General features: G+C 42.9%; 1 protein-coding gene across 5 annotated transcripts in view; it reads left to right on the top strand.

Moving 5' to 3' along the window:
• The window catches only part of Cflar (CASP8 and FADD like apoptosis regulator), a 58,939-nt gene that overhangs the window by 16,665 nt on the left and 16,751 nt on the right, over positions 1–25,523 (top strand). For 3 of the 5 annotated variants that reach the window (XM_045147508.1, XM_045147509.1, XM_045147507.1), the window contains exons 2-8: positions 9,924–10,327; positions 14,550–14,655; positions 16,284–16,419; positions 17,213–17,298; positions 18,618–18,672; positions 23,886–23,935; positions 24,606–24,687. In XM_045147508.1, coding sequence (XP_045003443.1) covers positions 10,032–10,327; positions 14,550–14,655; positions 16,284–16,419; positions 17,213–17,298; positions 18,618–18,672; positions 23,886–23,935; positions 24,606–24,687 — 811 coding nt within the window. In that variant the 5' untranslated portion in view covers positions 9,924–10,031. Of the gene's footprint in view, positions 1–9,923; positions 10,328–13,767; positions 13,841–14,549; positions 14,656–16,283; positions 16,420–17,212; positions 17,299–18,617; positions 18,673–23,885; positions 23,936–24,605; positions 24,688–25,523 lie in introns of those variants that run through there. The other 2 variants (XM_045147511.1, XM_045147510.1) reach the window with 2 other exon arrangements.

The following is a 25,523-nucleotide window of genomic DNA, read 5'->3' as shown; positions in this document are numbered from 1 at the left end:
ACCCTACCTCGAAAAATAAAAATAAATAAATAAATAAGTAAAATAAAAAACCCTCCAGAAATGGAGCTGAGGAGATGGCTCAGCTTCCTTCACAAGCATGAAGGCCTGAGTTTTACTCCTAGTACCCAAATAAATGCCAGGCACGATGATGCGTGCCTGTAATTCCAGGACTGTGAGGTGGAGATAGAGACCCCCTGGAGCTTGTTGCGTGGCCTAATCAGTGAGCTCCAGGCCAATGAGAGACTCCGTCTCAGAAGGATATGAACAGTGTACCTGAGGATGACAGCCATGGTTGTTCTCCAGCCTCCATGTGCATACGCACACATGTGCACGTGCATCTACACACATTATGAACTCACACATATACATATACATGCAAAAACATTCCAGAAATGAACAGTTTTAAGCTGTGTGCTGCTCTGAGTAGCATGATGAATTCTCCCAGTGTGCTGCTCAGCCCTGCCTGGGACTTAGGACAGATTTTCCACATTGTATATACTTCCTTCCCATTGGTCATCGTTGCCGTCTAAGTTATCGGATTGGCTGCTGTGTTCAAGTAACTCTTGTTATACTTAGTAATGGTCTCAAAGAACAGGAGAAGCGATGCTGGCAATTTTATTACAGTATATTATAGTTATTTTAGTTTGTGTTTAGGGTTTTTTTTTCCCCAAGGTAGGGTCTCAGTGTAGCCCAGGCTAGCCTGGAAATCTGTAGCTCCAAATTGGCTTTGAACTCACAGTGATCCTTCTACCTCTGCCTCCCAAATGCTGGGATTAAAGGTGTGTACCACCACACCCAGCTATCTTCAGTTATTTTTGACAATCCCTAACTGTACCTAATTCATAAACTATTCCAGAAGTATGCATGTATAAGAAAGACTTAGTAAATGGTACTATCTGTGATTTCATGCATCTACTGAGTCTTGAAATTTATCTTCCACAGATAAGGGGGACTACTCTGTATTTTAATATCTGTGTATCTATCACTAGGCTTATGAAGCAAAATATTACAAATGTAGTCATTTCCTCTCTATTTTTTCAGTACTGGGCATTGAACCCAGGGCCTTGCACATGCTAGGCAAGCACTTTACCTAGCTCCATCACTTGCTTTTTTCTGAGCCATATCACCAGCCTTTATTTATTTATTTATAGACAGGATCTCAGTATGTAATGTAGGCTGTCCTGGAATTTACTATGTAGGCTAGACAGGCCCTGAATTTGCAATCCTTCTGCCTTAGCCTCCCAAGTGCTGGGATTACAGACATGCTCAACCCTGCCTAGCTATTTTTATATTGCGGGGGGGCTATGTTTTGGATTTTTTGAGGTAGGGTTTCACTCTAGCCCAGGCTGACCTGGAACTCACTCTGTAGTCCCAGGCTGGCCCTGAACTCACAGCGATCCTCCTACCTACGCCTCCCAAGTGCTGGGATTAAAGGCGTGCATCACAGCACCTGGCCTTCATTTATATTCTTAATAATTTTTTGTTTATTTCTGTTTATTTATTTGAAAGTGACAGATAGAGAAAGAGGCAGATAGAGAGAGAGCTAGAGAATGGGCACTCCAGGGCTTCCAGCCACTGGAAACAAACCCCAGAGGCATGCGCCCACTTGTGCATCTGGCTAACGTGGGTCCTGGGGAATTGAGCTTTGAACCGGGTCCTTAGGCTTCACAGGCAAGCACTTAACTGCTAAGCCATCTCTCCAGCCCTCATTTATATTCTTATGTAGACACATTCCTTTCATCCCATAATGGAAATCACTTTCCTGAATTCTGGACTTATTATTACTATGCATATTTTAATATTGTCACTGTGAATATATACCTCTAAATAACATTCTTCTTATTATTTCCTAATATTTAGAATCTTTTTTAAATTTTATTCATTTATTTGAGAGAGTGAGAAAGGGAAAGAGGCAGGCATGTGCGCGTGCACGCACACACACACAGAGTGAGAGAGAAGGAGAGAGAGAGAGAGAGAGAGAGAGAGAGAGAGAGAGAGAGAGAGAGAGAGAGGGAGAATATGGGCGTACCAGGGCCTCCAGTCACTATGAATGAACTCCAGACGCATGCGCCCCCTTGTGCATCTGGCTTTTATGGGTCCTGGGGAATCAAACAGAGGTCCTTTGGCTTTTCAGGCAAATGCCTTAACCTCTAAGCCATCTCTCCAGCCCAACATATAGAATCTTAATATGACTACATGTAGTGTACGTGCCTGTAATCCCAGCACTGAGAAAGCTGAGGCAGGATTGTGAATCCAAGGCCAACCTGGGCTATATAGCAAGACCCTGTCTCAAAAATGAAATAATCTTGATGTAAATTAGTCACATTTTGTGACTTCTTTATCACCTTGTCTTTTGCTTTTGTGAGACTCATGGAATTACAGTTAGTTCATTTTCAGGATGTTGATGTTTCATCAAAGAACCATATAACATTTTAAGCAGTGTCTTCTTGGTGGAGTTCTAGGTGGTTTCCATTGTTTAGTTGCACCATCTACTGCTTTTAAGAACATTTAAGTATATATATTTATATATTTGTATATGTATATTATATAGGTGAATATACAGAGAGAACAAAGACAGAAAGAGAGAATGGTATGCCAGATCCCCCAGCTGCTGCAAATGAACTCCAGATGCATGATTCACCTCGTGCATATGGCTTTATGTGGGCATTGGGGAATCAAACCCAGGTCGTTAGGCTTTGCAGATAAGTACCTTAACTGATGAACCATCTCTCCAGCCCCAAGAACATTTTAAACATATCTTTTTTTTCCCTTTTGGTTTTTTGAGGTAGGTTCTAGCCCTCTAGCCTAGACTGACCTGGAATTCACTATGCAGACTCAGAGTGGCCTTGAACTCACCTATATATACACCTACCTCTGCCTCCCAAGTGCTGGGATTAAAGACAGGTACTACCATACCCAGGTTAAACATAACTTAAGATACTTGTCTGCAAGGGTTTTTTTTTTTTTTCTGCAAGGTTTTTAAAGGTTATTTTCTTAGGAAAGAAATTTTTCTTGTCAGAGAGTAATGTTTTCAGTTTTGCCAGACACTGCCAAATTGTTCTTTAAAGCAGCTGTGCCAGCTTATAATTCTCCCAGCAGCATGTAAAGTTTCATATTTCCCAGTGTTTTCTCTCACATTTCGTAGCAGACACAGCATATGATCAATGTGAAATAATAAATGTCTCATTACAGTTTGAATTTGCATTTCTCTGACTGCTGTTCAGGCACAAACATATTTTCATTTGTTTAGTGGCTATTTGTGTTTTTCTATTTTCCTTTCATAAATGTAGAACCAGCTTGTCAATGCCTATGGCAAATTTTGTTGGATTTTTGGTTTGATTTATGTTAAATTTATAAATTCACTTTAAAAGTTGATAGCTCATGACATTAAGCCTTCTGTTCATGATTATCATATATATCTTCAATTATCTGCATAACTTTTCAATAAAGTTTTATAATTTCCCCTTTAGATATCTTTTTAAAAGTTTCATTTATTTAGCACTTGGAAGGCAGAGGTAGGAGGATTGCCATGAATTCAAGGCCACCCTGAGACTCCATAGTGAATTCCAGGTCAGCCTGGGCTAGAGTGAGACCCTACCTTGAAAAAAAAAATTTTTATTTAGTTGCAAGCAGAGAGAGAGATTGAGAGAGAGAGAGAGAGAGAGAGAGAGAGAGAGAGGGAGAGGACATGCAAGAGAGAATGAGCACACCAGGGCCTTTTGCCACTGTAAACAAATTCCAGATACATGCATCACTTTGTACATCTGGCTTTATGTGGGTGCTGGGCAATCAAACCTGGGCCATCAGGCACCTTTAACCACTGAGCCATGTCTCCAACCCTCTTCTTTAAATATCTTATTACTAAACGTTATATGTATTCTCCATACCTTGCAGATTTTGTTGCTATTTTATTTTATTTTATTAATGTGTGTGTGTGTGTGTGTGAATGTTCCAGGGCCCCTTACTGCTCATTGCAAACAGACTCTGAGTGTTTGCACCACTTTTTGCATTTGCTTTATCTAGATGTTGGGGAATCAAACCCAGGATTCAAGCTTTGCAAGCAAGCAACCTTTAACAGCAGAACCATTTCCTCAGCTCTGTTGGTATTTTAAATAGTATCTTTTTGAAATTTTTATATTTTTCCCATTTATTGCTAAGGTATATAAATATAAGTGACATTCTATTTATTTATCATATACCTTATAACTTGAATCTGTTTCAAATTCTAACATTTTCCCTGTCATTATTTTTGGGCTTTTCTATGCAGAAAATCATACTACTTGTGAATAATGCCAGTTATTTGGTTCCATTATGTTTTTTTCCCTAGGCATCCTGCCTCTCTGTCCTTCAGTAAACTTAATTAAAGAGATGAACATACACACCACTGATTTAGGCCTGATTTCTCAGGGGATGACTATAACATATTACCATTAAGCACAATATTTGTTATGGGGTTTTCTCTTTTGTAATTACTGTTTATAAATTGCTGTCTAGCAAAATAACTTCCTTACTTTTATTCCATAGATCAGCTTTTTAAAGGAACTCCTATTTTTAAAATATTTTTACTGCTGGTCTTGGTAGCACACACCTTTAATCCCAGCACTCAGGTGGCAGAGGTAGGAGGATTGCCATGAGTTTGAGGCCACCCTGAGATTAAATAGTAAATTCTAGTTCAGCCTGAGCTAGAGTGAAACCCTACCTTGAAAAAAACAAAAAAATTTTTAAAAACTTATTGCTTGGTGTGGTGGTGCATGCTTTTAATCCCAGCATTTGGGAGGCAGAGGTAGGAGGATTGCCATGAGTTCAAGGGCACCCTGAGAATACAGAGTGAATTCTAGGTCAGTCTGGGCTAAAGAGGTAGACCCTACCTCAGGAAACAAAACAAAATTTTACTTATTTATTACAAGAGAGACAGAGAAAGATGGATGGATGATAGACAGATAGGTAGATAGATAGATATAGAGTGAAAGAATGGGCACAGAAGGGCCTCCTGCTACTTCAAACGAGCTCCATATACATGCACCACTGTGCATCTGGCTTTATGTGGGTACTGGGGAATGAACCTGGGTCATTAGGCTTACTTAGTTGTATTCTTTCAGATGTAAGTTCCTAGGATGTGAATTCTAATTTTGTGTCTACTGTCTTGGTTATTGTTTTTGTTCATGTCAATTTCTGAATGAGTTTACCTCCAGGGTGTATTCCTCTCTCTTCTTCAGCTGGACACAGTAGTGCCCATCTGCAACGCAGCACTCAGAATGCTAAGGCATGAGGGTTGTCATGAGTTCAAAGCTGGCCTGGGTTACATAGTATGTTTTGAGCTAGGCTGGGCTACACAGCAAAGCCCTATTTTTGTTTATTTTTGAGAAAGGGTATCACTCTAGCCCCAGGTTGGCCTTGAACTTGCAGTGATCCTCCAAACCCAACCTCAGAGTCTCAGAGTGCTGGCAATGAAGGTGTGTGCCACCATGCTCAGCTATTTTTTAAAAGTGTGCTCGTGTGTGTGTGTGTGTGTGTGTGTGTGTGTGTGTGTAAGCACAGAGTTTCTTGCTGCTTCAAACAAATGCCCATCCTGTTTTCTATGGGTGGTGTGGTGCTTTGATTTAGGTGTTTCCCATAAACTTAGGTGTTCTGAATTCTAAGTTCCCAGTTGATGGCAATTAAAGCCTCCTGGAAGCTGTGTATTATTGGGGGTGGGCTTATGGGTATTATAGCCAGCTTCTTCTTGCCAGTGTTTGACACACTCTCTTGTTGCTGTTGTCCATCTGATGTTGGCCAGGAGGTGATGTTCACCCTCTGCTTATGCCACCATTTTCCCCTGCCATCAAGGAGCTCCCCCTCAAGTCTGTAATCCAAAATAAACCTTTTTTTCCCACAAGCTGCTCTTGTTTGGGTATTTTTTGCCAGCAATATGAACTTGACTTCAATAGTAATGTTGATACCAGAAGTGGGGTCATTGCTGCTAGAGACCTGACTGCATGGCTTTTGGCCTTTTGGAGCTGATTTTCAAGAGGAATGTGGAAGGATTTGAAACCTTGGCCTAAGAGATGCCTTGCAGTATTGTAAGTACAGCTTGGTGGATTATTCTGGTCAGAGTTGAAAGACCTGAATGCAGTAAGAACTATGAATGGTGAGGTTTGGCTTATGAGGGTGAGAAAGAGCTTTGTCTGAACTGGGCTAGAAGCAGTTTGTAGGAGAGGCTTGTTGTTATGCCCATGTCCTGAGAACTTGTGCAGGGTTGCATTGCATAGAAAAATAGACTGGTGTGAGCAGAGGGATATTCCAGAGAAAAAAAGAAATCTTTGAGTTGAAACTGCTGCCCATTCAGAGCATTTGAGAGATTACAGCCATTGAGATTTATTTTGGTAGAGCCATGGGCAGTCCGAAACAGGCTTGTTGGATTACCTGTGTAGAGCCCAATGGAGCCATGAGGATGTGCTGTGGTTTTCAGTAGAGACCCAGTAGAGGTGCCAAGACTATGGGATGGTTTCCAGGGAGAGCTGCCAGTACTGGATGAAGTTTTCCAGGACTGGAGGGGTGGAATTGGAACTCCAGAGACTTGTCACTGACTAGAATTGTTGGAGTTGGAGCTACAGAGCCTGATATTTGCCCTGTTTAAATCTTGTATTGGTTGAATATTTATTTGCTATGCTCAGTGCCATCTTTTGGAGTGTGAATGTTTATTCTGTGCCATGTCAATTAAAGCCTCCTGGAGGCAATGCATTATTGGGGGCAGGCTTATAAGTGTTATAGCCAGCTTCCTCTTGCCAGTGTTTGGCACACTCCCCTGTTGCTGTTGTCCATTGGATGTTGGTGAGGAGGTGATGTCCATCCTCTGCTCATGCCATCATTTTCTCCTGCCATCATGGAGTTTCCTCTCGAGTCTGTAATCCAAAATAAACCTTTTTTCCCCCACAAGCTGCTCTTGGTCAGGTGTTTTATGCCAGCAATGTAAAACCTGACTGCAACAAGTGGCTAGGGAATTGAACCCTAGGACAGCAGCTTTGCAAGGAAATGCCTTTAACCACTGAACCATCTTCTCAGCCCCAAGGCTCTATATTTTTTTTTTTCTCAAAGTTCTCTGTATGTCTCATATGCCCTGGGTTGAGAAGGGATTCTTATGAGGGGGTTTTACTTCTGAAGACATTGTGGACTTCCCTAGTCATTAAGGAAATTTTCTGGGAATTTCTTGGCTTGGACTTAAAGGAAAGCCCAACAAAATGGTGATTATTGGTATTCTAGCCTGATCTCTCACTTCTACGCTCTTGTTTATCAAGGCCCAACAGTCCTAGTCACAATTAACCATCCCCTATAGTACTCTTTCTTGTATATTTTGCTGTTATCTGGGTGGCTTCACTTCTCATGGGGATCTGCATTTTTCTTTTGATATTTTCTCTCCATGTGCCATATGCTACCACTGAGTCATCTGGGTTTTGCTGCCAAACTGTACCCCCATTAGTACAGAGAGAAAACAGCAGCAGGGCTCTTGCTGAGTGCGCGTGACTGGCAGATAGCAGTTGTGGGCCTGACGGTAGGAGAAAATGAACTGAGTAGATCATGCTCTAACTTCGTCAGCTCTTGATGACATTGTTATATCATTTGTAATGAGCATTGCAAACGATAGATGATTATCTTTAAAAACAAGGAATTAAACATTTCACTTCCAGTACCCATGTTTGGTTCTCTTCAACTATATCTGGTGAATTTGAATTTCTTACTCTTGTGTTTATTGACCCTTTATTTATTGTTTTCCCCCCTCTTAGTTATTTTTTTTCCTAGTGCATGTAAATGTTTTAGAGATTGATTTATAATAACATCTAACACAATTGTGATTTTTAGTGAGTAGAATACAAAAAAAAAATCTTGTATTTCATGGAAATTAGCTGTTTGTTGAATTGTGGTCCCTTTAATGTTTTGCTTAGATTTTTTTCTTATAAGAGACAGAGTGAGAGAGAATTGAGGTGCCAGGGCCTGCAGCATGTGTGACCTTGTGCGCTTGTATCACTTTGTACGTCTGGCTTATGTGGAATCTGGAGAGTCAAACATGGGTCCTTAGGCTTTGTAGGCAAGCACCTTAATTACTAAGCCATCTCTCCAGCCCTTCCCCCCACTTTTCCTTTGCTTTTTTGAGGTAGGGTCTTGCTCTAGGCCAGGCTTACCTGGAATTTACTAGGTAGTCTCAGGCTACCCTGGAACTCTCAGAGATTCTCCTACATCTGCCTCCGCAGTGCGGGGATTAAAGGCGGGCACCACCACATCAGCTAGATGTTTGTTTGTTGTTTGTTTTTTGAGGTGGGGATCATATATCTCAGTCTGACCTTGAATTTACTGTTGCCAAGGATGATCTTGAACTCCTGATTACCCTGACTCCACGGGGTACTGGGATTATAGGTGTTTGCCACCATACCTAGTTCATGCAGTGCTGTGGATTGAACCCGAGGCTTTGTGCATACCAGGCAAGAACTCTGCCAACTGAGCTACATCCACAGCCTCAAGGTTAGGTTTTAACTCAATATTGCCTCAAGAACAGATAAAGTACTTGCTCAGAATGCTCCAGTTATAAATTATAGCTATGACAGTTAAAAGGAGACAATGAACATCATTTGCAGTTTACATCTTTAAATATTAATTTATTTGAGGAGAGAAAAAAGGAGGAAAGAAAGAAGAGAGAGGGAGAGAAAATATGAATGGGTTCACCAGGGTCTCCTGCTGCAAACAAACTCCAGACACATGCACAACTTTGTACATCTTTTACGTGGGTACTGAGGAATTGAGCTTGGGTCATCAGGGTTTGCAAGCAAGCATCTTTAGCCACTGAGCCATCTCTCCAGTCCCACTTACAGTTTTTTGGAAAAAATATTTTATTTACTTACATGAAAGAGAGAAAGTGCATGTGCTCATGTGTGTGTGTGTGAGAGAGAGAGAGAGAGAGAAGAGGGGGAGAAAGTATATGGGTACACTAGGGCCTCTTGCCGCTGCAAATGAACTCCAGATGCACATACCACTTTGTGCATTTGGCTTTGTGTGAATACTGGCCAGCAGGCTCTGCATGCTTTTAGCCACTTACCCATCTCCCCAGGCTGGAGCTTAAATTTTGAAAAAAAAAAAAAGTTCATTTCCAATGCAAGAAACTAAAACCGCACTCATGCCTTGAGCTGGGGATTCCTCCCAGCCAGCCCCCAGGAGTCAGCTCTTCCTCCCAGTCCCCTTCCACTGGTGCCGTTAGGATGGCCATTGCTGCCATGGAGTAGTGTATTGAAACTTGGGAGCATGTGCTGATTTCCTGGGACTTTGTGCTGCTAAGTCCTCCAGGCAGTCATGGCCACATTGCGAGGGCTCTAGGGGGCTGGCAGCAGAACTTTCGGGTGTGAGTTAGAGGTAGTAAAGTGAGGCAACAACTGGGAAAGGGGGGGAAGGACAGAACCCCATCCTCTTTGTTTATGTAACCCTGAAGAAAGGGTTCCATTTGCCCAGATTTGTACATGTCCAAGTCACCTGGGTGGAACCTCTGAAAGTGGGAGGTCACCTTGTGACACTGAGCTTAGTCACTGGACTTTCCTCTTCCTCCCCCGAGTTCCCTCGTGGTTCCTTCGTCGTTAGCTCCCTGGTGTGATTTCCCCTTACCCTGCTTGACATTCTGAGCAAGCCATGTGGGATTTTTTTTTTTTTTTCCTTTTGAGACAAATTTGTTTTTGATTTCATTTCCGTGAATGTGTAGGTTTTCTTCTGTCTCACTTGGGTTTTGGCCCAGTCTTGGTCTTTGGCTGTACCCACTAAGGATCCCTTTCTGTGGACTTAAAAACAGGAGCCGAGAATCTTCTTGGTTAGGGAGACTAGCAAGCAAGAAAGAGCTGACACTTTGACTCTTCGGCTTAAGTCTTTTGATAAGCGGATTAAAAAAGAATAAAATTGTCCTCTCACTACAGAACTCGTCCATGGGCAAGCCCTCTGAGAGCAATGAAAGCTTCCAGAAATGAAGCTGGCTCCCGGCGGCTCCCAGTGCTTGGCTGAGTGGACGGACCGCGGTGCTGAGGATGGCGCTGTGCTCTGTGTCCGCCGAGGTCATCCGTCAGGTGGAGGAGTCGCTGGACGAAGACGAGAGGGAGATGCTGCTTTTCTTGTGCCGGGATGTTGCTGAAGACTTGGTTCTACCTAACCTCAGGGACCTCCTGGATAGCTTAAGTGAGAGAGGCCAGCTCTGTGATGTCACCTTGGCCGAGCTGCTCTACAGAGTGAGGCGGTTTGACCTGCTCAAGAGGATCTTAAAGATGGACAAAGTGACAGTGGAGGCCCAGCTGAGCAGGCACCCACCCCTTGTTTCTGACTATAGGTAATTCAGTGGCTCTTCCTCAGGCAGGATTGTGGGAGGGAGGCTGGTGGTGTAGACTTTCCAGGGGAAAAGTGAGGAGCAGCGCTGATACTCTGTCCTCCAGGGAAACAGCCTTGGGATCTATCGTTCATGCCTTTGAATTCTTTGGATTCATTTTCTTTCTTTCTTTCTCTCTTTCTTTCTTTCTCTCTTTCTTTCTTTCATTCATTCGTTCATTCGTTCTTCCTTTCTTTCTTTCTTTTTTGGTTTTTCGAGGTAGGGTCTCACTCTAGCCCAGGTTGACCTGGAATTCACTATGGAGTCTCAGGGTGGCCTTGAACTCATGGCGATCCTCCTACCTCTGCCTCCCTCCTGAGTGCTGGGATTAAAGGCGCGCGCCACCAACGCCCGGCTTTCTTTTATGCTTTTGTGGCGGAGTCTCACACTATGTAGCCCAGGCTGGCCTTCAGTGCCTCCAACTTGTGGTACTCCTCCTGCCTCAGCCTCCCCATACCTGGCTTGTTTGAATTCATAAAACATACTTGCTTGAAGGCACTGGGTAGAAGAGCGCGAGAAAGTGGAAAGGACAGATGGGATGTGCTTGACTGAAGGACAGATGGCAAGAAAGGAAGGAAGCTCGAGACAACTCAGAGCCCATCCTTCGTGCCAGCCTCTGACAGTGCGAGCTGGAGTGGTATTTGCTGATTGTGTCAGTCTGGTAGAGAAAGGAAGTAGCAAGTCTGACTCACCTTCCTACCCTCGTGGACTGGTGGCCCCTTGTCAGTCCCCCTTGTTCCTTCCCATGGCATTGCTGAGGAGTTGTTGAGGGCACGCCCATCCTGTGCTCCTGCCCTCCAGACTCTGGGGAACCCCTGGAACGCCTGTCTCTTCAACTGACCACCACTACGCCCCCTTCAGGTTAAAGCGGGAAGGGCGGTTGCACAGGAGCCACCAAAGGACCGAGTTTCCAGTTCGTTCTTTCTTTTTATTGGTTTTTCCAGGTAGAGTCTCACTCTAGCCCAGGCTGATCTGGAATGCACTATGTAGTGTCAGTGATCATACCAAGTTCTGGGATTAAAGGCATGTGCCACCATGCTCGGCTTAGGACTGAGTTTTTTGAGGAGAGGAAGAGAATTTATTCTTTTTTTTTTTGAGGTAGGATCTCACTGCAGCCTAGGCTGACCTGGAATTCACTCTGTAGTCTCAGGGTGGCCTTGAGCTCACAGCAATCCTCCTACCTCTTCCTCCCAAGTGAATTTATTCTTTTACATTGATATTCTTTCTTTCTTTCTTTTTTTAAGGCCACTAACCTTTTGTTCTGTCAATGGCAAATCTGCCAGTTATGGGCCGTGCAAATTGAGCCAATTACTACCCTTGGTAAAGCTTTTGTTTTCTTCTTCTTTTTCAAAGTAGGGTATCACTCTAACTCAGGCTGACCTGGAATTCACTATGCAGACTCAGGGCAGCTTCGAACTCATGGGGATCCTCCTACCTCTGCCCCCCAAGTTCTGGGAATAAAGGCGTATGCCACCACATTCGGCTCTTTGTTTTCTTCTTATAAAGTGAAGAAAAATATCACCCAAGTAGCTGGACCTAGTGGCACAAACCTGTAACCTCAGCTATTTAAGCAGGTGAGGCAGGATTGTACATTCCAGGCTGGCCTAGGCTACAGATTGAGCTCAAGAATAGCTTGAGTAACTTAGATCCTGTATCAAAATTATTATTATTATTTTGTTTTGTTTTGTTTTTCAAGGTAGGGTTTCACTCTAGCCCAGGCTGACCTGGAATTCACTATGTAGTCTCAGGGTGGCCTTGAACTCACAATGATCCTCCTACCTCTGCCTTCCGAGTGCTGGGATTAAAGGTGCGTGCCACTACGCCTGGCTGTATCAAAAATTTTTTAAAGAAGGAAAATAAGGGCTGGGTCTGGGTATGGCAGGAAGTTTGCTTAGGCTGTTCAAGGCCCTAGGTTCAATCCCAACACCACAAAAAACAATCACCCAACTGCATAAGGTTGTGAGCGTCTTGAAATAATTTACCGGGTAAAGTATTTTCACATATTTTTATTTATTTATTTGCAAGCAGAGAGAAATGGGGGCGGGGGATGAATGGGGATGGGTGTACCAGGGCCCCTACTCACTATAATAAAACTCCAGATGTTTGTACCACTTTGTGCATCTGGCTTTACATGAGCACTGGGGAGTCGAACCTGGGTCATTAGGCCTTGCAGGCAAATAAATGCCTAAGCCATCTCCCCAGCCCCTGAAGTATTTTTAAAAACTGTGAAGCATGCTGAGGTATGCAAGGGATTATTATTTTGTTTTTGCTTGTGTGTGTGTGTGTGTGTGTGTGTGCACATGCTCACGTGCATATCTGGAGACCAAAAGACAGTCTTGGGTATGACCCTCAGGAGTATTGTCCACCTGTTTTTGAGACAGGGCTGTCATTGGCCTGAAACTCACCTAATGAAGCTATACTGGCTGGCCAATGAGCTCCAGAGATCTGTTGATCTGTGTGTCCCCAGTGATGCCACCATGCCCAGTATTTTTACAGGACTTTTGGGGATCAAACTTAGGTCCTTGGGCTTGCAAGGCATGCAGTTAACCCATCGAGCTATCTCCTCGCCCACATTATTATTTTTGCTCATCTTCACCTACCCACCAATCATATAATGTCAGTGACCTCACATTTAGGGGGCACTGACTAGATATCAGAGATGAGGTCATGGTGCCCTCTCCATCCCTACTCCTTTGCTATGGTGAGTGAGGATGGAGTTTCAGGCCCTCTCCAAGAGGCTGGCAGTTGAGGTACAATGCTAAAATTCATTTATCCATCTGCTCAGCAGGCTTCATTGTGCATCAGCACTTGCCAAGTGGCTTAGGGCAAAATGAATGAGAACTCCCCTGTCCGTAAGAATCTAGGTAAGAGTCTACCTGGAGAAATGGCCTTTTACATGGTGCTGACAATGTCATGGTAACAATGGCAACCACAAGGTGTCCCAGAAGCTGATAAATGTAGGGGCAGCTGGAGCCGAGGTGACTTAATATGCTGGGGCTTTTTAGACCAAGACCTCAGTGCTCAGAATCCTTGTGATGCAAGGATCTGGATTCAAACAGGAGCCAGGATATCTCAGGTGCTTCTTTGCTTTGGAATCTTGAGACTCAGAGTATGGTTTCTGGCTCAGCATACCCGGGAGCTGGTCAAGCAGAGAGGACGGGGCCTCTTTGAATTCCATCTTTCGCATGAGTCATTTGGCTTCTCATCTCATCTCACTGTTACTTCAGGGGAAAGGGGGGATTGATCAGGGAAGTCTCTATTCTCTGAGTTGTTTCCAGAACTGTTGTTTGGGAAGGGAGGTACTGTGCCCCGTTGAAAGCAAAGGCTGGCATAGTGGTGCATACCTGTGATTCTGGCACACGAGAGTCAGAGGAAGGAGGATCAATTCAAGTCCGAGGCCAGACTGGTCTGTGTAGTGAGTGTCGGAGCTACATAGCAAGATCTTGTTGGAGACAAAGAAACAAATTAACAGGAAAGGTTGAGTTTCCTTTTTGAGTTTATGATCTCTTCCTGGGGGTGATGTCAGCTTCCTGTTTTATGGGGAGAAGATATCAACTAGATCTAGTCTTACTTTATCCCTCTCCCCTCCCTCCCTCCATCCCTCCCTCCTTCCCTTCCTTTCTTCCTCTCTCCCTCCCTCCCTTCCTATCTGACAAGGTATCATAGAAGCTAGTCTGGCCTTGAACTTTCTATGTAGATGAGGATGATTTTTTTTCTTTTAGTTTTTAAAATTTTTTCTTTTTAATTGTTTTTATTAACAACTTCCATGATTATAAACAATATCCCATGGTATTGCCCTTCCTTCCTCCACTTTCCCCTTTGAAACTCCATTGCCCATAGTATCCTGTAGATGAGGATCATCTTCAACTTTCTATGTAGTTGAGGATGACCTTGAACTTCTGATCCTCTTGTTTCCACCTCCCAAGGGCTAGGATTACAGTCTTGTCTTTTTTCTTTTTCGAGGTAGAGTCTTCCTGTAGCCCAGGCCAACCTGGAATACTCTATGTAGTCTCAGAGTGGTCTTGAACTCACAGTGATTCTCCTACCTCTGCCTCCTGAGTGCTGGGATTAAAGGCGTGCACCATCAGTCTTGTCTTTTGACTTGTTGTTGGCATAGGAAAGGCATGGGCCCTCGGCGTTATCGTTAGGATTCTGAGTTTACTAAAGAAATTTATCTCATTTACAGGGTGCTAATGATGGAGATTGGTGAGAATTTGGATAAGTCTGATGTATCCTCATTACTTTTCCTCACAAGGGATTACATAGGCCGAGGCAAGGCAGCCAAGGATAAGGTAAGTTTTCTTTTCTTGGTCCTTATTCCCAAGAGCTATCAGAAGTGAGGACCTGCTCCTTATGGCACAGAGAGACACAGAGAAGCAGGCAGTCTGATGTCGTGTGAGTGGGAATCAGACATCTGAGGTAGTTTTTCCATAATGTTGATACCTAGACAATTAGCTTCTGACATCAGAGCAAAATAGGGCGAAGCTGTCTTCTGATGTGGCCTTGGCTATATTTTCCTCATGTTTATATTTGGTTCTAATTTCTATAAACTTCTCGGGCCTGGCTTATACTTCAGTTCTCTGCCTTGTTGGACACCTGTAGGCCTAGGAACTCCTGCTGCTGGTACTGAGTGAGACTGGTAGGAAGGGCAGGTCCTCTTCCATCTTTCCCTCTGTGGTTTTTTTCTCCTCAGCTAGTTCAGGGTCAGTTTAGGTTCTAGAGGCTGTGTGTGGAGGTGGCATAGAGGAAGGTCCTTCCGACTGATGTATTTTGGAAATGGCTAGAGAGTTGGATTAAAAACCAGGTAGGGATGAAAACTGTAGGGGTATTGTGATTGGTAAGTATCTTTAAGTTCCACCGGCTCCATGTGGAACTTAAAGATACTTAAACAGTACTTAAAGTACTGTTAACCTAAGGCCAAGTGAAGGAAAGTCTACGTTTCTAGTAATAATAGTAGTTCTTCAAAACCATTAGCCAGTCTCTAAGGAATTTCTCATATTCCGTAGTGATTGTAGGAATGGTGGAGCACTGTATTCTCCCACATTGAATGTAAAATGAGGAGTGAAATGAAATCCAGAAGTATTTTAAGTTTTCCCAGTCAACACCTGTAGTGTGTGTGTGTGTGCGTGCAGTCCTGTTTTGTTTTGTCTTTTTGTTTTTTGAGGTAGGGTCTTGGCTGACCTGGAATTCACTATGTAGCCTAAGGGTGGCCTTGAACTCATGGCAGTCCTCCTACCTGTGCCTCCCAAATGCTGGGACTAAAGGTGTGTGCCACCACTCCCAGCTTCATTTATATATTTTAATTGTTATTTTTACAATAACAATATTATTTCAGTAATAAAATAAATGGAAATACATCCCATAGTAATGTTCATTTTTCCTATACTCAAACAAATAGGAAAATGACTTAATCCTTCTTATATCTGTATATTTATACCTCTGCATCAGAATGAGTTGGAATGTCCAGCATTGATTAAACTAATTTATAAACTTTAAAACTTCATTGCTAGGAGTTCTCAGATAAAAGCTGTTCCCCAGCTCCATTATGTTTCCATTTTCCTAAGGAAGTCCTCAGCTACAGTGTTCGGTGTGACATCAGGCCTGGACTCGTGTATGAAAATTAACTGAGGCAGAGTTTATTTTGAGGCTTGGTCTTCCGTGGCATTCCTTGGTGACACAGAACAGCCCATGTGTCTATATTAAGCCTAGGAATAACTTGATGGCTAATGGAATTATGTCCACCTCTGAGGATGATTTGTTCAGGACAGAGGTTTCTGGACTGGGATCCCTGAGGGCCACCTTCAGTGTGGTCACTGAAGGAATGACTTGTCTTGCCATCTTTCCCTGCTGTTATAATCACAAGGGCTGGAGTTTCTGGTCAGCTTGTCTCACATTTGTTTCTCCTTTGTGGCTGTCTTAGAGTTTCTTGGATTTGGTGATTGAACTGGAGAAACAGAATCTGATTGCTTCAGATCAGTTGAATTTATTAGAAAAATGCCTAAAGAACATCCACAGAATAGACCTGAAGACAAAAATCCAGAAGTACATGCAGTCTGGTAAGATGAACTTCTGCCCTCTCACTTGTCTAAAGCACTTACTCCGAGCGCAGAAGGATCGCTGGCAAAGGTTTGCTTGTTGGCGAGGAACCACAGCCCCCTCTAGCCTGTGACCAGAGATCCACATCTCTTCATGTTCTTCAGATCCCAGACCTGCTGACTGTGCCCTCAAATCTCCTTTTCCCCATGTTTACCCCAGAGCTTTAGGCCTCTGCAATATGCTGTCAAGCAGCTCTTAACATTCTGGTCTTGAAGGACGTTTGTATCCCATTTTCTAAGGGTGACATTCAGGCCTTTTGATCCCACTGCCTGATCAAAATATTTGGCCTGATGACCACCATTCGACTCTTGGGTGGTGTGCTTTCACAGTGTCGTTCTTCACCAAGCCTCCTCATGAAAAAGGAGACTTAATTTCTCCTTTAGTAAAGAGGACCAGAGTCACACTGGCCTCCCTCACACCACCCACCTCTCAGCCTCAGCCTCAGTGTGAATTCTGTTAACAGGTTGCTACCCATAGGGACATAGCCAATAGGGCGTGGCTGAGACTTGCTGATCTGCAGAGCGTTCCTCTGCCCTCACACGCTCTAAATGAATGACAGTCACAAGAGTGGGAGTGTCACTGAATGACGTTTGATAGAAGAGCCTTCTGAGCTGGGAGCTTGAATGTAGGTAGTTGCCTGGAAAGTTCAAGGTATTTTGAAAGGTGATGATTGGGCTGAACTAAAGCATTGCTGAGGATTTAACTTGACAATTTTATAAATATCAACTTAGTATCTCTCTTTTGCTTTTATAGTTCAAGGAACAGGAACAAGCTATGTGAATCCCCTAAAAGCCTCTCTCCCAAACTTGAATCTCAAGGACCCTTCATATAACTCCAGGGTGAGTCTACAGCAGTTCTCCCTGAGTATGCATTAGTAATTTCAACAAATGTTTTTCTTCTTTAAATATTTATCTTTATTTGAGAGAGAGAAAAAGATAGTGAGAATGGGTATTCCAGTGCCTCTTGCAAGTGAACTCCAGATGCATGTGCCTCTTTGTGCATATGGCTTTAAGTGAGAACAGAGGAATCAAACCTGGGCCATTAGACTTTACAAGCAAGTGCCTTTAACCACTGAGCAATGTCTCCAACCCCAGCAAAAATTTTTTTTCTTTTGTCATTGAGTGAGGAAACAAAAGACTTTTTTCTAGTTCATGATCATAAATGACACAAAGTTATTGTGATTGTTATGTTTATAGTGGCACAAACTATTGTCAGAATTGTTCTTTGGTTAATCTTTCATCTTGAGAAGAGTCCTGGTATAATCTTATCCTCACCCCCACATAAAGTTATGTAGAATTTGTGGTGAAGACTTAGACCACAGTGCAATTTTGTGGTTAAATTATAAGCTCTTAGCTGGGCATGGTGGCACATGCCTTTAATCCCAGCACTTGGGAGGCAGAGGTAGGAAGAGCACTGTGAGTTTGAGGCCACCCTGAGACTGCATAGTGAATTTAAGGTCAGCCTGGACTAGAGTGAAACCCTACCACGGCAAACCAAAAAAAAATTATAAACTCTTTCATGAAAGTATATCATCAAGATGTGGACTATTCCTGCAATATAGTTTCTTGGAGAATAGAATAGAATTTTGGGGCTAAAGTGGATGTGAAGGACTGTGCTCTCCCACCCATTCATTGAACACAATAAGAAAACTTTGCTCTGGAGGACAGTAAGTGACTGTCTGACTCACAGTTACATTAAGTATTAATTGGCAGGAACAGTGTTCGGCCAGGTGTGTCTGGCCTAGAACATGTACTCTTAGCCATGCTGAACTTTGCCTTTCTGTTAAAGTTGAATGTTAACTACTAGAACAACACTATAACACACTATATTCTAATACCTGTTTTTTTGAGAAAAAAAAACAAAATAATCTCTGGTTTTACTGACCTGTTTTGAAATAAAGCACTCTGATACATTAGTGCTATATAGTTATACCTCCATTGCATTTCATTTCTTAAAAGAAGACTTGCCTTGTTCTTTGGCAGCATAACAGGGGCTTTATGGAGTTAACAATTCTTACAGCTCTTTTTTAGGTAGCTGTGAAGGTGATACTTTTATTTTTTTACTTTTTGCTGAGATATTTAAAGAAGTGTAATGCAGTTGAATCCAAAAATAAAAACAAAAACCTAATGGACCGTGACCTTCTTCTTTATACTTGAAGCTTCAGAACGGGCGAAGCAAAGAACAAAGGCTTGTGGAACACCTGGGCATGCAAAGTAAGAGCTACTTTCCCTTAAATCCTTTCTTTCTTTCTTTTTATTTTTTTCTTGTTTTTTTGAGGTAGGGTCTCACTCTGGCTCAGGCTGACCTCGAATGCACTACGGAGTTTCAGGACGGCCTTGGGATCCATTCTTTTTTATTTTTATTTTTTGTTTTATCAAGGTAGGGTCTCATGCTGGTCCAGGCTGACCTAGAATTAACTATGTAGTCTCAGGGTGGCCTCGAACTCTCAGCGATCCTCCTACCTCTGCCTCCTGAGTGCTGGGATTAAAGGTGTGCGCCCCCACGCCCGGCCTTGATCCATTCTGTACAAATGCTTAGTAACTGAAGTACAGAAGGCTGAAGTATAGCCTAGAGATAGAGCGCTCGCCTAGCAGGAGGGAAGCCCTGGCTTTGATCCTCAGCACTGGATAAACAGTACATATTTCTAGGCACAGCAGTCCATTCTTGTCCATAGAGTTACTTGAGAGGCTGGGGTAGGAGGATTGCTTGAGTTCAGGAGCTCTTAGGCTCCTGGGCATATAATGAGACTGTCTTAAGAAGGAGTGAATGAAGAAAAGAAGGCTGGGAGGAAGGGACATGTATTTTTAGAGTTGGTTGTTTCTTATTTTAATTGGCACTTCTAGTTACCCACTGAATTAACTCATTTGAATCTGAATACCATCTAACTCCATCAAGTGCATCTCCTTGGCCATATTTTTAAGAGATGTTACTTTCATATATCTGAGATGGAGCTATCATCAGGCCGTGTTAAACATTACTCAAACCATGATAATAAACTATGTTACCAGCTCTGAAATATCTAGCAGCAGGAAGAAGGAAGTAATAGATTCTCTGGATATTCTCCCTCCTCTACAAAGAAAGAAAAGCCGGGTAATTTCAGCCTACATGGTCTCTCTCTTAAAACATCAGCATTTAAGCCCATGGCATCATTTAAAATCTCATCTATTTACTTATTAAGCATATTAAATATAATATGTATTTGTCTATGTTAAAGAGAGTGCCTTGCTGTACAGCGCTAGTTGACCTGCTGCTTGGCTCTCACCACATCTCCCAGGCTGGCCTTGAGCTCGAAGCAGTGCTTTCCCTGAATGTGAGGATTATAGCCATGTACACTATGCCTGGCTCCTAACATCAGTTTTGAAGTTTCTTTCTGTATTTCTTTGCAGTGTTGAGGCCTCTTTGAATAAGGGTGGAAACTAGGCCCTACACTGGTGAGGTAGATGGTTGTGCTTCAGGACACCAGGAGGCAGGTACCTCTATCCTGCGGAGGGCTGCAGCCTTATCTGAGGGCCTTGAATTCACCCTGAGTGTGGTGGAGGAGCATGTACGTTTTGAATGGGCTGTGGCCCAACGGAAGCCTTCTCTGTGGCTTATGAGTGGCCTCCAGGCGACATGTGTGCCAGGCGATGAGACACATTTTGCCTGGACGAGACAGATGGCGCTGCTCATGCTGGTCACTCTACCTAACATCCTGCTCCTCTGTGAAAGCTGTTGAGAACAAATTCCTGGAGCGACAGCCTAGTTCCTAAAACACTGGTGAAGTGGTGAGAGTTAGCATTCTGAATGCCGCTTAAAACAACAACAACAACAACAAACCCAGGGGCTGGAGAGATGGCTTAGCAGTTAAGGCACTTGCCTGCAAAGCCAAAGGACCCAGGTTTGATTCCTCAGGACTCACGTAAGCCAGGTGCACCAGGTGGTACATGCGTCTAGAGTTGGTTTGCAGCGGCTGGAGGCTCTAGTGTGCCTATTCTCTCTCTCTCTCTCTCTCTCTGCCTCTTTCCCTCTCTAACAAATTAAAAAAGAAAGAAAGAAAGAAAACCAGGACATCATGTAAGTTTGCTTAGGAATTCAAAACAAATGGTGTTTTTCCCATTGTGCTCCCCCGGTCACAGGGACATAATCATGCAGGTGAGTTCAGGAGGCACCCAACACTCCTGGTGATCTGTTAGAGAGCCACCTGCTGACTTTTGCCTGCACTTGGTTTACTTAGTAATAACAGCAAAAGCATTCAATTAACTTCACGTTAAACTAATCAAAGTTTAAAATAATCAGACCAAGTATAGATTTGAACTTCTAAGTGGACTTTAACTAAAAGATAATGATAATGACTCCAGTGTAGTAATAAACTCTTGCTAAATCTTTAAGCTATCATAGGTATGTCATGTAGATTATTTTGTGTGGTTTCTTTTTAATAGGAAGAGTAGTTTATTGAGTGTAATACAAGTGAGCAGCGGGCTGGACAGTAACTTGAGTACCACTTGCAGCCTATTTTGTGTTTTTAACCATGTTCTGTTAAAATGAGCAGTGGCTGTTAAACACAAAACTATCAAGCAAAAGTTCCTCCTAATTTCAAATATCAGAAATGGACATTGTTAATATTTGATATTTTCTCTTGTATTATGTTTTTGAGCTAAAAATATTTTTATTATTTATTTGAAAGCAAGAGTGAAAGAGAGTATGGGCACGCCAGGGCCTCCTGCCACTGCAAACAAACTTCAGACGCGCGCGCCACTTTGTGCAACTGGCTTTATGTGGGCAGTGGGGAATCAAACCCAGGCCACTAGGCTTTATAAGCAAGCACTTTTAACCACTGAAACCATCTTTCCAGCCCATATTTTTGGGTTTTTAAGATAGAGTCTTGCTATGTAGCTCAGACTAGCCTCAAACTCACTATGCAGCCCAGGGAAGTCTTGAACTCATAACAATCCTCCTGTCTCAGCCCTCAGAGTGCTAGGATCACACCCAACTAGTCTGATTTTTATATCCCTTGACTCTTGTTTAAGTATATACGGTTGTCCCTCAGTAACTTCAGGGGAATGACTGCAGAATGCCTTGTGGATATTACATTCTGCAGATGCTCAAGCTCCTTACACAAGTGGTGTAGAGTTGCATATAACCTGTGCACATCCTCTCCTATACTTTAAACCATCTCTAGATTACTTTAATGCTTAATACAATGGAAATTCCATATATATACATGTATGTATGTATGTATGTATGTATGTATGTATGTACATTTGGTTTTTCAAGGTATGGCTTCATTCTAGTCCAGGCTGACCTAGAATTCACAATGTAGTCTCAGGGTGGCCTCAAACTCAAGGTGATCTTCCTACCTCTGCCTCCCAAGTCCTGGGATTAAAGGTGTGCACCACAGTACCCAGCTTTAATTGTTATACTTTACTGTTTAGGAAACAACAAGAAAAATGTCCATACATCTTCAATGTTGATGCAGTTTTTTCCTATAACATTTCGGATACTTGGCTAGTTGAATCCACAGATGTAGAGTTTGGAGGGCCAACTACAAATGATATGCAAAAATGCTCATGATATTTTTTTTTAATTAATTTATTTATTTGAGAGCGACAGACACAGAGAGAAAGACAGATAGAGGGAGAGAGAGGGAATGGGCGCGCCAAGGCTTCCAGCCTCTGCAAACGAACTCCAGACATGTGCGCCCCCTTGTGCATCTGGCTAACGTGGGACCTGGGGAACCGAGCCTCGAACCGGGGTCCTTAGGCTTCACAGGCAAGCGCTTAACCGCTAAGCCATCTCTCCAGCCCAACATGATATTTTTTAATTACATGGAACCTAAGAATATGTTGCAGTTACCTTCATGTTGCTGGGACAAAACACCAACCAAGCTGATGGGAGGAAAGGGTTTATTTTGGCTCACAGTCTTGAGAGGAAGCTTCATGATGGCAGGAGAAAGGATGGTTCTAGAGCAGAGGTTGGACATCACTCTCTGGAGCAGCAGGTGGAAAACAGCAGCAAGAGAGTAAGGCAAGCTGTTGCAAGGGGGAGCTGGCTAGAATGCTCCAAAGTCCACCTCAGGAACACACCTCCTTCAGCAAGACTCCACCTCCCAAATGGCTGCCAGCTGAGGACCAAGCATTCAAAACACATGCACTTATGGGGGACATCTAATTCAAACCACCACAGTACATGTTGTTTAATATTCCATTTCAACTTAATAAATCCTGCATTTCTTTTTATGCTAAGTAAATAAAAATTTATCTCATTCTTTTCACCATTGCATAGCATTCTATTATATGTATCATAATTAATTTAACCAATTTCATGGTAATGATTTTAGGTTCTGTCTAGTCTTAGACCATTAAAAACATCCAGTAGAGATCCTTGACATATGTTTTTGTACTCATGCTCAATTATTTCCTAAAAGCTTCTAGAAGGAGAATTTGGCTTAAAGTATATTGCCAGATTTTATTTGTTCGTTTGTGGTGCCGGGGATTAAACCCAGGGCATCATATGTTCTAGGCAACTACTCCACCGCTAAGCTATATCCACAGCCCATAGTTTCTCTTTTAAAAGACTGGTTCAAAACCTATAATCCCAGTACTTGGGAGGTGAGGCAGGAGGATTGTGAGTTCAAAGTCGGCCCAAACTACATAGCAAGATCCTATCTCAAAACACCAAAATGTGTTCATTTCTTTCAAACCTTCCTGATACTAGAAGTTTTTCTGCCTGTCTTCAGCTATTATTTCTCACTTTGCAACAGTCTTGCCTAAGAGATGTAATGAAGTGACTTAAGGTGACAGAGCCTCTCTGAGATCATGCTAAGGTGTGAGGCAGCCCCATATGGATTTAAAGCTGATGGGCCCTCCACTTCTGCAGGCTAACTGAGTCATTCCTATCAAACAGAATTGGCTGTAGGTTAACCAGAATTTTCCAGGCTTACTGTTCTCTCTCTTGCTGTTGACATTTTATTTTATCATCTCCCAGCATCAGTTGGACTATGAAAACATTGGCCATCTGTTCTGTATTTAGCAAGCACACATAAGCTTTCCTTTCTGGCATTATTCAAGGTCGTTCTTTTTAAGTGTTGTCCACAGTTTTGGCACAGGTAGGAAAGCTCTCGATATTGTGAGTTGTGACTATTGAATTCTCTTCATGAGGGTAAAAACTCACCAGTTACTTGGTCACCAGTGGGAGGGTGTGCCTTCTTTCTCTTGCACATAGCTGTTCTTGTAGATAGTTCTTGAACAGGACGGGCACATCTTTTCTTCTTAGTCGGGTTCCTCAGTGTGAGGTTGGAAATTTGGTTTGAGTGTGCCAGGAAAAGAAGAAATAGGTGAAGAAATAGGCAAAAAGAACAGTTGTAAGTGATATAAAGAAACTCGGGCAGCTGTGAGGAGGGACTTAGTTCTCCTTTTGCTTTGTAAGTGATTTTTCTCTTGTCCTCTAGGAGAACCAGTGAAGAAATCCATTCAGGAAACGGGAGCTTTTGTGCCTAAGGTAAAGAAGAAATGATCTGATTTGCTATTGTAAGCATGCTAGAACATGATGTCTTTTAAAAAAAAAATTTTTTTTCTAAGAAGTCTTAGTGACAAGTGTTGTTCTGAGAACTCACTGGCCAGAGACCTTGAATATAGCAAAGAGAAAAATGGTAGTAAAAATTTGGATTTCAGGGTAATTTCAGAGTGACAGCTCTTCTCTCAGCTGAATGACTGCTGAACATATATGTTGACAATGACTCTGTACTGAATCTAGCCATGCCTTGGATTTTTCCTGGGTTGACTGAAGCAACTATACTGGTTTGGAAAGATGCCACTTGACTGTACTTTAGGTTACTGTGGACATATGGTCCATCTATTTTCTCTGTTGCAAATTGTCTTTATTCTGCAAAACTAAGACACATGCAAAGAGAATACAATTTTCAATTTTTAAAATTAAGTGAAAACTAAAATAGCTTGTTTGTATTAAGCACATTACCCTATTAGAGGAAAAATTTGATATTAATGGGAAATGTCAAGTGCTATGACTTCAGACTGTGTCTGTTGAGTGACTCACCTGCCAAAGGGATGTTTAAGGAAACCCAAAGGAAGAGATGGTGCATGAGTGGGATCTTAGGAGAATAGAGATGTATCCAGAGTTTCTAATAAATAATCCTTTCCTTTCCTTCCAGCACATACATGAAGAGAGGTACAGGATGCAGAGCAGACCCTTAGGAATCTGCTTGATAATTGACTGCATTGGCAATGACAAAGGTAGGTGTAGGATATGATACTGGAATTTGGGATGTCTTTGAGAGCACTGGAGCCTTCCTCTGCTCTTGAGCGGGCAGTAACTCACGAGCCAAGGTCCCAGGCAGTCACAGCCACACAGAGCTTCCACTGAGTCACTGGCCTTCTGGGTTCTTGATGAATGAAACCCACAGGCTGCAGGATCAAGTTTAGAGAGATTTTATTGTAGAGGTTATAGAGACAGCTTAAGAGAAAGCTTAGCTGGGCATGGTGGCACACACCTGTAATCCCAGCACTCGGGAGGCAGAGGTAGAAGGATTGCTGTGAGTTCGAGGCCACCCTGAGGCTCTGTAGTGAATTCCAGGTCAGTCTGGGCTAGAGTGAGACCCTACCTTGAAAAACCAAAAAAAAAAAAAAAAAAAAAGATTGAGAGAGAGAGGGGGAGAGAGAAAGCTTAAGAGAGGGGAATACAGAGCTCCAACCAAACAGGAGTGGGGTTTCTGGAAAGTGGGAAAACCCACCTAGAGACCCAGATTGGGGTCTTTTATAGACTGAATGAGGGCTGAAGGAACCAGCCTTGATGCCAGGTTTTGGGCTAGGGGATCAGGTTTTCTGGGAGAGGGAAATCTTCCTAGGGGTGTTAATCCTCCAGGAAGGGTGTGACCTTCTCAGAAGGGGGTGATTATCCCTCCTAGGAAAGGGGCACTTCTTTCGGGAAGCAGAAATAAGAAAGGGCCAGATTCTACCAACCTTTCTGACCTGTATCAAAGTGGAAGACTTCCTCTGGGGAAAGGCGAAAAGATGACCCAGATGACTGGCCTCACTTTTACTTGAGTCGGGGGCCCTGTTATGCCGAAACT

The sequence above is a fragment of the Jaculus jaculus genome, chromosome 4 (genome assembly GCF_020740685.1).
Source record: "Jaculus jaculus isolate mJacJac1 chromosome 4, mJacJac1.mat.Y.cur, whole genome shotgun sequence".
NCBI lineage: Eukaryota > Metazoa > Chordata > Mammalia > Rodentia > Dipodidae > Jaculus > Jaculus jaculus.
The sequence above is the reverse complement of the archived record's forward strand: the minus strand, read 5'-3'. Positions and strand labels throughout refer to the sequence as shown.